The sequence below is a fragment of the Diabrotica virgifera genome, chromosome 1 (genome assembly GCF_917563875.1).
Source record: "Diabrotica virgifera virgifera chromosome 1, PGI_DIABVI_V3a".
Classification (NCBI taxonomy): domain Eukaryota; kingdom Metazoa; phylum Arthropoda; class Insecta; order Coleoptera; family Chrysomelidae; genus Diabrotica; species Diabrotica virgifera.
The window spans coordinates 301,703,175-301,718,263 of record NC_065443.1 but is presented as its reverse complement, the minus strand read 5'-3'; the positions used below and the strand labels follow the sequence as shown (position 1 = coordinate 301,718,263).

Below are 15,089 nucleotides of genomic sequence, written 5' to 3'. Positions count from 1 at the left end.
TGGGAAGTACAGAAACCAATTTACGTCTGCTTTATAGATTTTGAGAAGGCGTTTGATAGAGTTCAACATAATAGGTTGTTTGAATATCTAGAAATGATTGGAATAGACGATAAAGATCTGAGACTTTTATAACATCTATATTGGAATCAAGAAGCTTCTATTCTGGTAGACGGCAAAGAAACAGACAAAATTTGCATTCAAAGAGGTGTCAGACAGGGTTGTGTGTTATCCCCAACTTTGTTTAACGTATACTCAGAAATAATTTTTAATGAAGCCTTGGAAGGACAATGTGGAGTTAGAATCGGGGGAGAAACTATTAACAACATCAGATATGCAGACGACACCGCGATCATGGCTGAAAATATCGAAGATCTTCAATTCCTTATAGATCGAGTCACTAGCGAATGCTCCAATAACGGACTTAACATAAATGCGACAAAGACAAAGTTACTTGTGGTTAGTAAACAAGACGTCGGCCCTATGCAACTAATTGTCAATGATGAATCAATAACAAAAGTTAACCATTTTAAATACCTAGGATGTTGGATAAACGAGACACTAAATCCGGATGAAGAAATTAAAACTCGTATAGAAATTGCAAGAGGAGCATTTATGAAACTTAGATCTATTCTGAGCAACTCTCAGCTGAACTTACAACTAAGAATCAAGTTCCTAAAATGTTATGTGTATCCTGTATTACTATATGGATGTGAAACCTGGATCATGAAGGTTAACATGATGAACAAATTAGAAGCCTTTGAGATGTGGTCCTATCGTAGAATGCTCAGAATATCTTGGGTTCAACGCATTTCAAACAGAGAAGTCTTAAACAGAGTAGGTCAAGGCGAAGGTGACTTAATGAAGATGATAAAAAAGAGAAAACTTGAATATCTGGGGCATATAATGAAAGGTAGCAGATACAGGATGCTGCAGTTAATACTCAATGGAAAGATCGACGGAAAAAGAGGAATTGGTCGAAAGAAATATTTATGGCTCCGAAACCTTCGTCAATGGACTGGCTTATCAGCAGATCAATTGTTACATGCCGCACAAGATCGAAAACGATATCGGCAAATTGTTATGGAAGCTACCCACGCCTAAAAATTTGGGCACGGTACTTAAAGAAGAAGAAGGTCATAAAAACAACTTCCGGAAAATGCTCCAACTTCAGCAACTAAGACGTCATAGTAATCAGGCAGTTCGTTGCCTGATAAGCTGGAAGCTTGGCTGGTAGGAAGGGAAGAACTTTTAGCTTGGGATATCTGATGAGTACATGCCCTCATCATCAACGCCCTGGTGAGCTATCGATGATTTTTAGAAAATATATATCTTACTGAGAGATTGTGTTGTTCAAGATTCTTCTCAGGATTTTCCCTTCTGCGGTCATTAAAGGCGGGCTCTGTACTTGATTACTGGTCTAATGTAGGTTTTGTAGGTATGCAGAAAGTGAGTGGACATGTGTTTCCTAGTCTACCACATAAGGCTGTTAGGAAATTGATTCTTCTTTCTTTCTCTCATGAGTTTTCTCTATTTCAGTGAAAATTCTACACCCAGATAGGACACCTATGGTCTGATGTTAAGCCTTTCTCCATTAAGCACTATCTGGTTCTCATCCTCTAGGTGTCGGAATGAGCCAGGGTATCAATCTCCATTTTTTTTGCACCATTTGGCTATCATGCCAAGTCGTTACTCTGTCCAGTACACACCGACCTCACGCTGTGTGGTCTAGTTAATTTAGACTAAAAGCAACATCTAGTTAATTTTAGCTCCATGTATATTTATTATGTATGTAGTATGTATCATTATTGTATAATATACAGGGTGTCCCGAAAAGATTGGTCATAAATTATACCACAGATTCTGGGGTCAAAAATAGGTTGATTGAACATCACTTACCTATATACAATAGTGTACACAAAAAAAGTTACAGCCCTTTGAAGTTACAAATTGAAAATTGATTTTTTTTCATATATCAAAAACTCTCAGAGATTTTTTATTGAAAATGCACATGTGGCACATTTATGGCAGCAACATCTTAAAAAAAAAAATTAAAGTGAAATTTGTGCACCCCATAAAAATTTTATGGGGTTTTGTTCCCTTAAACCCCCCCAAACTTTTGTGTACGTTTCAATTAAATTATTATTGTGGCACCGTTAGTTAAAGACAATGTTTTTAAAACTTTTTTGCCTCTTATTACTTTTTCGATAAGCCAGTGTTTATCGAGATATTTTGAATATTTGTCGAATCCACCACATATTTGCATATGGTTAAGTACAGTTATAGAGACCTGTTAATAGTCTGAAAATTTGTTTATAATTTACATTTTAGGTATATTTTGAAAAAGAAGCTACATCTCGATAAAAGGTGACTTATGAAAAAAAAGACCAAGAAGCAAAAGTTTTAAAAACACTGTATTTAACTAATGGTACCACAATAATAGTTTAATTAAAACGTACACAAACATTTGGAGGGTTTAAAGGAACACAACCCCCATAAAATTTTTACGTAAATATATTGAAAAAGAAGCCGCATCTCGATAAAAACTGGCTAATCGAAAAAATAGTAGGAGGCAAAAAAGTTTTAAAAACGTTGTTAATGGTACCACAATAATGAATTGGAACGTACACAAAAGTTTGGGGGGGGGGGGTCTAAGGGAACAAAATCAGCATAAATTTTTTATGGGGTGGACAAATTTCACTATAATTTTGTTTAAGATGTTCCTGCCATAAGAATGATACATGTTCATTTTCAATAAAAAATCTCTAATAGTTTTCGATATATTGAAAAAAATCGATTTTCATTTTGTAACTTCAAAGGGCTGTAACTTTTTTTATGAGCACATTTGTACTAAGGCAAGTTAGGTTCAATCGAACTATTTTTGACCCAAGAATGTGTGGTATAATTTATGACCAATCTTTTCGGGACACCCTGTATAAGTATTTTTATGGTGCTGGATATTATCTTTGCACGTGGGTATCTTAGTTAGACTCAAAGCATTAATTTACCCTATAAGCTTTAGCCATTATTTTTTAAGATCTGTTGGTTTTGTTCGTTTCTGTTTATTAGTGATCCAAAACCTGAAATTGTCTATAGTATGTGTTCTAAAATATCGGGTGACGGTCAATACCAACTTATAGCTTCAACTACAGTTGAGTCCACGAGTCTTTACCCGTGCGTCATTAATACCTGGCGAGATAAAACACATATTTAATAACTCAAATTTTAGCCCGTAATAGGAGCAATAGCTACTTACTGTCACTTGCTGTTGTGTTTAGTAAATTTCAATTTCCGACTTATCATCGACTTGCTATGCTTTAAATGATGAACATTTAAAATTTATCTATTCAATTCATATACTCCTTTCTCTTTTCTTTATTAGGAACATATTATGCGTCTTTTTCATGTAGACTCGTCATATGTTAGACATAAACCAACCCAGATTAGATATTCCTTGTTTTCTGCTTTAAAAACTAGTACCATGCAGTGTGTGTATGTGTGTGTGTTTGGTCAATCGACATATTGTACATCTTCCATTCGTATAAGCTTCTGGCTCATGTTTTAGTATTTACTTACGTAGTTAGAACCGATGGCTTTAAGTGTCCTCCGAAACACGGTGGCGGCTCAGTTAAATTAGAAATTGAAAAATGTCTGTGCCACAAACTCAGGCTTTTCAACTTGTTAACACAGTACCATAGCCACTAAGCTACGACCACCACTAGTGTGAGTGGTACTTCTATCCACAGAATCCCAAGAGAATAAATTTTCAAGTTGCCAAACAACAGAGTGACGACAATTGCCAGAAATGCCAGAACATTGTCAATGAGAAGGACAACAACTAGGAAATAAACCTAGTTGTCCTTCTCATTGATGGAAATGCTTCAAGGTTTTCTGTCAATGACCAAGGAGTCTCTTTATAACAGAAAAAAATTCCGTACTTACAGAAACTTCATAAAAAATGTTGTTTAAATATTCTGCTTTCGAAAAAATACAAGTTTTGTAATAATAAAACTAGCTGTGTATAATAATAAAGCTACCTTTACGACATTCCAAGCAGTGGTTGTATCTTTATAACAGAAAAAAATTCCGTACTTACAATGGGAACCAGAAACTTCATAAAAAATTTTGTTTCTGCTTTCGAAAAAATAAAAATTTTGTAATAATAAAACTAGCTGTGTATAATAATAAAGCTACCTTTACGACATTCCAAGCAGTGGTTGCACAACACATCCCCAACCAAACAGAGAACAAGTGTTAAATTTTGTTTTAGTAGTAGAAAAAAACATATTAAGCCGTGATGTATACTTTTGTCCATATCTTAAAACACTACAACAAAATTGTTAGTTATAAAGTTAGAAAACACATAAACAAACATAAATTTTATTAAAATTTTCTAATATTAAGCCAAATATCAACTGATAAATTCAGACTTGTAAGATAGTGCCTACGAACTTTTTTTGTGTTTGGGAATAAATTGTGTGAACATCGCTTACATGCAAAGCACCAAAAATCTACAAATCTACTAAAAATTATGTAAAAAGTCTCATAAAAGATTCACCTGCTTTCCACCGTTGCTGCGAATTAAAAGCAAACTCATCGATTTCATCCTTTGTTAGTTTAAATTTTTCTCCAAGCTTTTCAGCAGTCAAAGCCATAGGCAAATTACAGTACGTATCAAGCACACTTAACCACAAGGTGTCTTCTAAAACGGGACTAGTGCCCAGTGGAACGTTCCCAAACCGTATGTTTCTTACGATGTAGGGACAAGATGACATGTTTTCCACGCCTCCCGTTAGAGCTACCTCTGCTACTCCTGTCGATATGTCCTAACCAACAGAGAGATGTGTTAAAAAATTGGTTTGGGTATGCTTTTGATGCCTTGAAAACTTTAAAAATAGGTAACCAGAGCACATAAGATTATTCTTCATCAATACAGGGTGTCCCGAAAAGAATGGTCATAAATTATACCACACATTTTGGGGTCAAAAATAGTTCGATTGAACCTAACTTACCTTAGTACAAATGTGCTCACAAAAAAAGTTACAGCCCTTTGAAGTTACAAAATGAAAATCGATTTTTTTCAATATATCGAAAATTATTAGAGATTTTTTATTGAAAATGGACATGTATAATTCTTATGTCAGGAACATCTTAAAACAAAATTATAGTGAAATTTATCCACCCCATAAAAAATTTATGGGGATTTTGTTCCCTTAAACCCCCCCAAACTTTTGTGTACGTTCCAATTAATTCATTATTGTGGTACCATTAGTTAAACACAACGTTTTTAAAACTTTTTTGCCTCTTATTATTTTTTCGATAAGCCAGATTTTATTGAGATGCGGCTTCTTTTTCAATATATTTACGTAAAATTTTTATGGGGGTTTTGTTCCTTTAAACCCCCCTAATGTTTGTGTACGTTCCAATTAAACTATTATTGTGGTACCATTAGTTAAACACAATGTTTTTAAAACTTTTGTCTCTTAGTCTTTTGTTCATAAGTCACCTTTTATCGAGATGTAGCTTCTTTTTCAAAATATACCTAAAAATGTAAATTATAAATAAATTTTCAGATTATTAACAGGTCTCTATAACCGTACTTAACCATATACAAATATGTGGTGGATTCGACAAATATTCAAAATATCTCGATAAACACTGGCTTATCGAAAAAGTACTAAGAGGCAAAAAAGTTTTAAAAATAATGTGTTTAACTAATAGTGCCACAACAATAATTTAATTGGAACGTACACAAAAGTTTGGGGGGGTTTAAGGGAACAAATCCCCCATAAAATTTGTATGGGGTGCACAAATTTTACTTAATTTTTTTTTTTAAATATTGCTGTCGTGAAAATGCCACATGTCAATTTTCAATAAAAAATCTCTGAGAGTTTTCGATATATGAAAAAAAATCGATTTTCATTTTGTAACTTTAAAGGGCTGTAACTTTTTTTGTGTGCACTATTGTATATAAGTAAGTGAGGTTCAATCAACCTATTTTTGACCCCAGAATCTGTGGTATAATTTATGACCAATCTTTTCGGGACACCCTGTATAAAAGAATCAACACCCCGGTAAAGTGCATTGATGTTTAAATAATGTCGGGAGTGAACTAAGAAACTTTATGAAAAGTTGGAAAGCCTCAATAAAGTGTATTACTGATGAAATTAAACATGTATCTGTCCTATCTTCCAAATACCTATAAATAAAACAAAACGTTGATTCTTTTAAAACAGCACAAACCCCTAATTCCATCTCTGTTAGTATACAGACACAAACACCCAGATTCACCTGCTTTCCACCTCATCTGGGACGTGTAACTGAACTGATCTACTTCTTCTCTGTTCAAACTGAACTGTTCTCCCAGTTTTTCAGCCGTAAGAGCCATCGATAGACCACAAGAGGTATCTGTCCGACTGTACCAGAAGGAATCTTCCATGATTGGGCTGGTTCCTAAAGGAATGCTCCCGAATCTGATATTTCTAACGATATAGGGATATCCCGACATCTGCTCTACACCTCCGGTTAGGGCAATCTGGGCTAGACCCAATGTTATGTCCTAGGACACGAAGTAAGTTGTTAAATAATATAATCTAGGAAATAAACTGAAATCTTTGTTGTGAAAGGCGAAATGGTGCAAAAATATTTGCCTATTTTCCCGTATACGTATAATACTAATCCTAAAAGAAATATGTCTATTATCTAATTTGCCACGAACATTCAGCTTCTGGATATAGGCCTCCCCCTTTTTCCTCTATCGTTCTCCATTAAGAATTATTTGCATCCATCTCAGTCCAGCATGTTATTTTATAGTCCAGAAAGCCACTGCGCATCCGCTAGAAAAAATATTCTGATTCGGATTTTTTGCACAATCTTACTCAAAAAGGACTCCTTTTAACAAATTTGCATGTTGCCAGGACCAAAAGGTGGTCAAAAAATTTTTCAACGTTTTTTTTTGTTTTTTTCCTAAAATTATTTTTTTTGCATGGAAAAAAGTTTTTTTAGGTTTTTTGGATCATTCCAAACAGAAAAGGTCTTTAGTGACTTTTCTCTAAAAATGATAGTTTTTACATATAAGCGATTAAAAATTGAAAAATTGCGAAATCGGCCATTTTTAACCCTCAAAAATTATGTGAAAAACTGAAAATTTTAATGTTGCCAAGGTAGGTAGATATTCTTTAAACATCGATTGATGACATCCCGAAGAGTTTTTTCCAATACAATATTCAAAACTCCTTTGTTTTTTAATTGCTAATCAAGCGTGCGCGACACTATTTTCCACCGACAGTATGGTTCAAATGAAAGGAATAAATTCGTTACTTCGTAAACCCGCGACTTTAAGGAAAAATCCCGAAACAGGTCGATTTTTATTTTTAAGTTATGATATTGTGGCATATATGGTATACTAGTGACGTCATCCATCTGAACGTGATGACGTAATCGATGATTTTTTTAAATGAGAATAGGGGTCGTGTGCTAGCTCATTTGAAAGGTTCTTCAATTCCCTATTCAGTAATATAAACATTTACATAATTATTTATACAGGGTGTCCAAAAAATTTTTATTAAATTAAATTATTTGACAAAAAAGAAGTAGGACACCCTGCATAAATAATTATGTAAATGTTTACATTACTGAATAGAGAATTGAAGAACCTTTCAAACGAGCTACCACAAGACCCCTATTCTCATTTAAAAAAATCATCGATTACGTCATCACGCCCAGACGGATGACGTCACTAGTATACCATATATGCCACAATATCATAACTTAAAAATAAAAATCGACCTGTTTCGGGATTTTTCCTTAAAGTCGCGGGTTTACGAAATAACGAATTTATTCCTTTCATTTGCACTATACTCTCGCATGTCGGTGGAAAATAGTGTCGCGCACGCTTGATTAGCAATTAAAAAACAAAAGAGTTTTGAATATTGTATTGCAAAAAACTCTTCGGGATTTCATCAATCGATGTTTAAAGAATATCTATCTACCTTGGCAACATTCAAATTTTTAGTTTTTCACATAATTTTTGAGGGTTAAAAATGGCCGATTTCGCAATTTTTCAATTTTTAATCGCTTATATGTCAAAAACTATAATTTTTAGAGAAAAGTCACTAAAGACCTTTTCTGTTTGGAATGATCCAAAAAAACCTAAAAAAAACTTTTTTCCATGCAAAAAAAATAATTTTAGGAAAAAAAACAAAAAAAAAACGTTTAAAAAATTTTTGACCACCTTTTGGTAATGGCAACATGCAAATTTGTTAAAAGGAGTCCTTTTTGAGTAAGATTGTGCAAAAAATCCGAATCAGAATATTTTTCCTAGCGGATACGCAGTGGCTTTCTGGACTATTAGGTGATTTGTTGTACCTCTCATGTTGTTTTCATTTTGTTCTGTATTATTTATTTTCTTATTGATCTAGTAAAGAAGTTAAGAAATCCAAAAAAAACTAAAAAGAATAATACAAAGTATTGCAGAAACAAAGAAAGTTTACTCCCATCCGAAAAAATGATACAGATGGGCGGAATACTTCAAAGATCTGTTAAAAAGAGACCAATAATGGTAAACTTGAAGCATTTGAGATGTGGCGTTATGAAGAATGCTGAGAATATCATGGACAGCAAGGATCACGAACAAGGAAGTACTAGGAATAATGAAGAAGGAACCGGAGATTGTGTTTACCATCAAACGCATAGAATTGCAGTACCTATCTGGGACACGTTATGAGAAATCTGCACCGTTACTCCCTGCTGCAGTCCATATTGGAAGGTAAAGTCAAAGGTAAACGATGACCCGGTAGAAGGAGAATATCATGGCTGCGGAATTTGAGAACATGGTTTAAGAAAACTTCAACGGAACTGTTTCGAGTCACAGCGAGCAAGGTTGTAATTGCCAATACGATTTCCAACATACGAAACAAATAGGAACCAGAAGAAGAAGAAGAATGGGAACTAGAGGGAAATGAGAATTGGCAATAAGATGAAAATGGGATGTGGTGTATGTCAGCGAAACGTGGATTATGACAACAGCGAGAAGAAAAGAAAGTAGAGATGTGGGAAAGAAAGGTGTTCAGAAAAATTTGTGTGTGAATACAGATGGCAGAGAATATTTGGAGAAGACGAACAAATAAAGAAATAATGAGGATATATAAATTATACGAATGTCAGAAAATAGAAATGTTAGAATAATACTGAAGGGGGGAGAAATGGGGAAAAAAGAAGAAGACCGGAAAAAGTGGAGGGAAATAACTAAGCTTTTGGGAGCCAGGGACCAAGGTCTGTAGCGCTATTATTGTAGAGTCATTTCATTGCATTAATACCCAGCTTTCACATACATACAACAGAGAATGTGTAGCCATTGCCTTGTAGTAAAGAGTTTACCATGGTTTTATTACAAATCCAACTATTTATTTTTCTATCTGATAGTTTGACATTCAACATTTTCCTTTTCATAAAATGTGTTTTCGCTATCCTTTCTTTGTTGTCGTTATCAAAGTCATATGAGCATTTTGGAATTTTTAACTTAATCATAGCGTTGTAAAGATTTCGTCTCATGACACTGTCATATGCCTATTTAAAATCGACAAACAGATGGTACATATTTGTAATAAACTCTTCCGCCTATTCGAGAATTTGGCGTGCTGTAAAGATCTTTTTACTAGTTCACGCCTGAAACCTGACTATTCTCCTAGGAACCCTTCAGTAAAGGCTTCAATCTCCCATGCAAGATTCGGTTTTTAGTAGAGTTATTCTGCGTAGTTATTGCATTCTAGTTAGTTCCCCTTATTGTACAACGGCCATATTAAGCATAGGCTTCATTCCTCAGGCATTTGTTTCTCAGACCACATGTTACTAAACTATTTTCTGCACATAGGGCTTTTCATTCAGTCATTTGTTTCGAGCTTCTGTCATATGTCGTATAATCTGTGTATATTAATATTATACACAGATTAATTATACAACCTTTGACAGAAGCTCGAAACAAATGACAATCGATGAAAAGCCCTATTGGCGCGATCTGCTGTCCTCCGTGTTTAAACATAAGATGTCACAGTCTAGCTTTTAAGTATAATGAATACCATCATTATTGAGTAAATTCATAAAACAACAGTTTATATCTATGTCAAATGTTAAACTAACAATTGGTGAAGTTAAAATAATTACAACACTGACAATACAGCCAATCCCAAGAGCACTGAATTTAAGAGATCATAACCAGCCAAACCCATATACATAACTGTGATAGTAACAAATCAATTGAGTAAATGTTTATCGAAGTAAAAACGACACCACAAGTCAAAATGAACAGTATACACAAGCTGCTTCCCGTACATAACAAAGCCATAACAAAATAACAACAACAATCACCTGCTTTCCAGCGCTGTTGGGAACTAAACGAAAACTGTTCCACCTCATCTCTGGACAGCTTGAACTGTTCTCCAAGCTTTTCGGCCGTTAGGGCCATGGTTAAGCCACACATAGTGTCCAATCCGCTGACTGTGACGTTGTCTTCTAGTACGGGGCTAACGCCTAAAGGAATGTTGCCGAACCGGATGTTGCGAACGATATAGGGGGAGGCTGACATGTTTTCTACACCTCCTGTTAGAGCTATTTCCGCGACACCCGTGGTTATATCCTAGATAAAAATGATTTTTAAGTAAATCTGATTAAAGGTCTTGGGCCCACCATTTAAAAGAAATTTATTACCTCCCTCATGAAACTTTTATTCAGTTATTCATGTCGAGTCGGACAATTTTTCTAATAAGGAAAATTTTCGGGAGGAGGACGTTTCGTAAATACAGGGTGCGCTAAACCTCTGGTTTTCTTTGATTACGGCTGAACTATGGGATATACAAAAAAATGTTTTTAACAAAACTAAAATATATCAAAACCGTCTATAATTTAAAATTATTTTCGATTATATAGGGTAAGTCAGAACGACGGTACGAACCAAAGTGGTGTTTTTTTTAATGGAAATATATATTAGATCATTTTTAAATACCTATAGTTTTTAAAAATATGAAAAATTTGTATAAGGTCTTATAGGCCTAAAATTTTCGAAATATTTACATTTTTATTGAGAAAAATGGTAATATTATGTTTCCAAGGTAATAAAAATTTAAGTGATAGGTCAAAGTTTTTATAATATAGTGTCATTTTTAAATAATTTAATATTTTTTACTTATAGCCATCAAATATACAGTGTGATCACTATTTGCAAATACAAAATTTTCTCATTTTTTTATGGAACACCCTGTATATTAGTATTGCATTTTGTAGTCCATATTACAACCTTTCTTTTGGTATAAGGTTGTATGTACATAGCATGTTTTGTTTTGTAAATATTTAAAAAAGAACTATAGATTTTACGTTTCGCATATATTTTATATCCGCGATAATTTTTATTAAATTTTTTGCAAAAAAAATTTTAATCTGATTTTAGAAACACACTAAAATATCAAATATGAAAATAAGAACGTAATTAAAGATTAAAATAAAACGTATGCAAGTGCAACTTAACTGAATTTAATAACTTTATAATTATGTTACAAACAATATTTTACCATACTAATAAGTAATTAATATGAATAAATTAATTATTAAATTAAACAACCAATTTTAAAATCTACCCTAGAAATTTTTCTACCCTAGTAACTTTATTGTACCCAATTTTGTTAGTTAATTTGTATTTATGAGTAAGATCAGTTAATAACTTTTTAATTTACCTACATCTTGAGAACGTATAAAGTATGCTTTGAAACAAATGAACGTTATAGAAGTATATTATGAAGTAAATAGTATCTATGTAGTCGTGTCACAAAAGCTGGTAATAATTTCTAATGGTTTCGCCCAAAACAAATGTCATATCCATCAATTGGTCGGTTGAAAAATTAAAATTTAAAATATTAAAAAATTGTTGCAAAAATTTCAACTATAGTATTTTTACTACAAAAGCGATATTACGTAGGTCAAAATTTTTGACGTAAGAGAACTGTCAAAACATTAGAATGTGACTTTTCATTATTGCCATGTTTATTATAAACTTTGTTTATTATAAACAAAAATTTTGACCTACGTAATATCGCTTTTGTAGTAAAAATACTATACAAAAGTATTAGCAGCTATTGTGACACCATTTAATACTATTTATACTAATAAATAATTTGGCTGATACATTTAACATTCATTTGTTTCAAAGCATACTGTATAATTATTACGTTCTCAAGATGTAAGTAAATTTAAAATGTAAATTAAAAGTTTAACTGATCTTACTCGTAAATACAATAATATAACTAACAATTAATTTGGTACAGAAAAGTTGCTGTTGTAGAAAAATTACTAGGGTAGATATCAAATTTGGTTGTTTATTTAATTTAGTAACTAATTTATCCATTCATTAGTATGGTAAAATATTTTTTGTAAAATAATATTAAGTTATTAAATCAATTGAATTGTAGCAATATACGATTTATTTTAATCTTTAATTACGTTTTTATTTTCATATTTGATATTTCATTGTATGTTTCTAAAACCAGATTATAATTTTTTTTTTTTGAAAAAAAAATTTTAATAAAAAATCCGCAAAAACGTAAAATCTATAGTTTTTTTTTTAAATATCTACAAAACGAAACACGCTAGGTACATACAACCTTATACCAAAAGAAAGGTTGTAATATTTACTACAACAGGCAATGCTAATATACAGGGTGTCCCATTTAAAAAAATTGAGAAAATTTTGTGGCTATAAATATAAACTGTATATTTTATGGCTATGTCAAATAATATGTTAATTTATTTAAAAATAACAGTATACTAAAAAAGCTTTTGACATGTCATTTAAATTTTTATTACATTGAAAGCCTAACTCACAGCCCTTTGAATATTACCATCTTTCTCAATAAAAGTGTAAATATTTCGAAAATTGTTAACTTCAGGCCTATAATACCTTATATAAATTCTTAATATTTTTAAAAAATATATTTAAAAATGATTTAATATATAGGGTGTTCCATATAAAAAAAACACAACTTTGGTTCGTACCGTCGTTCTGACTCACCCTGTATAATCGAAAATAATTTTAAATTATAGACGGCTTCAATATACATTAATTTTGTTAAAAACATTTTTTGTATATCCCATAATTTAGCTGTAATCAAAGAAAACCAAAGGTTTGGCGCACCCTGTATAGAGGTTTCTAAACTTTGTTGCGTCCGACAACTGGAGTATCCTTAGAGTTGGACTATATTACCGTTAATTATATTCACGAAAGGCCCCCTCCCGAAAATTTTCCGAAATAGAAAAGTCCGACTTGACAAAAATAACCGAATAAAAAGTCTCATGAAGGAGGTAACATTCTTTAAATGGTGGGCCCAAGGACTATAAATAGAATTAAGGTTATAAAGATATTTTATTTGTATAAGTATTTATTATTATAAATTAGTTATTTTAGTTAAGCCCTTATTCATCTTAAACTAAAAAATTTAGCAACGTCATACTGTCGGTATGCGCGTACTTCATACTGTCGCTTTTATTAAATTTCACTCTCAACATTTTTCCCGATCGCTCCTAAAGAAGTATAACTTCAAAAATTATATACATATTTCTATCAAGTATCTATAATATCCAATTTCCTGGCTGAAGCCTCTATACCTCAAATCATCGAAGACATATAAATTTAAACGGTAAAAGGTATTGTATAATAAACATGAAACAATAAACTAACCTGAGATCAAAAGAGCATATCGATGGTGTAGATGACAAATGCGGTAAGTACATTTTTTATAAATTAATTACCCATAGAGTTTACACTGTTGCTAATATCTGCAACAAGACTAAATGCAAATCCTTATACTGCATGTATTTAAGCACTATGTCTTTGACGTTTTTAAATTATCCACTAAACAAAAAGTAAATATACTGATTATCCAATATTTCAGTTTCTTCGCATATTCGTCTATCAATTACGCGCTCGCATATTTTCATTGTGTGACTGTATTTATTTATGACTTTGTAGTTTGTGCATTGTTGTATAATATATTATATCCCTTGTTTTGTAAGCAGACACTAATATACTGCTTTTCCATTTGTCTGGCATATTATGTCCCACTTCCATATAGGTCTGGATCCCGCGTATGAAAACAAAGTTGATTAATAGCAAGCTGAAAATTTGTTAATAGCTTAAGGGTGTCTAGTCGGATAAACTTTGGTATATGGGAACACTGGAACAGGGGCAGTTTTAATTGTGGAACAGGTTAAAAATTTGGAACGGTCATAGCACGAAAGCGGCACATTTATTTTGTCCGACAGAATAGACTTAAACTCTCCGAACAGAGATTAAACTCTCATGCAAAAATCAGACTGCTATTTATCAGCTTTCATAATTCCTGTCATTTGGCATATTCTACATGTTCCAATCATTAAAATGCCCATTTGGTGATAAATATTATTAACCTGTTCCACAATTAAAACTGCCCCTGTTCCAGTGTTCCCATATATCAAAGTTTATCCGACTAGACACCCTTAAGCTATTAACAAATTTTCAGCTTGCTATTAATCAACTTTTTTTTCATACGCGGGATCCAGACCTAATAACTCTATTAAATAAACCTGTTAGCCAACTTTTTCCTGTCTCACCTAATGCTCTCCACACTTCCCCAGGAATATCATCCGATCCAACTGCTTTTCCTTTCTTTATTTGTTGAAGTACCTACTTCATCCCCTTCGTCGTCTGTTATTTTGGTGACCATTGTTGCTACTGTCTCCGTTAATTCAACTGGATTTCTGATTTCTGTGAAGTTCTTCTGTTAGCTCAGTTAGCTGGTGTCTGCCGACCAACGCAGGTTTGGATGTAGTTTCGAGTAGGGACATAGCATTCCTGGAAAGTTGATTTCTTTCTTCTTCTATTCTTAAAGTGCCGTGCATTTCTGCGTAAGCGTCTACCGTACATTGTCTTGTCAGGTGAGATGTTAGATAGTCAAGATTGTATTATTCTGTTTTTAGCAGCATTTCGAAGCATTTCACAGCTGTGGATTCCTGACATTTGCCGAATAGACCTCTCTTACCATATCGTCGCTTATTTGCAAAAAGGGGCCACG

General features: G+C 32.9%; 1 protein-coding gene across 5 annotated transcripts in view; it reads right to left on the bottom strand.

Moving 5' to 3' along the window:
• The window catches only part of LOC114340791 (3-ketoacyl-CoA thiolase, mitochondrial), a 51,138-nt gene that overhangs the window by 23,198 nt on the left and 12,851 nt on the right, over positions 1 to 15,089 (bottom strand). For 2 of the 5 annotated variants that reach the window (XM_028291566.2, XM_028291563.2), the window contains exon 4: positions 10,363 to 10,630. In XM_028291566.2, the coding sequence (XP_028147367.1) occupies positions 10,363 to 10,630 (268 nt within the window). Of the gene's footprint in view, positions 1 to 4,555; positions 4,824 to 6,288; positions 6,557 to 10,362; positions 10,631 to 15,089 lie in introns of all 5 variants that reach the window. The other 3 variants (XM_028291565.2, XM_028291562.2, XM_028291564.2) reach the window with 2 other exon arrangements.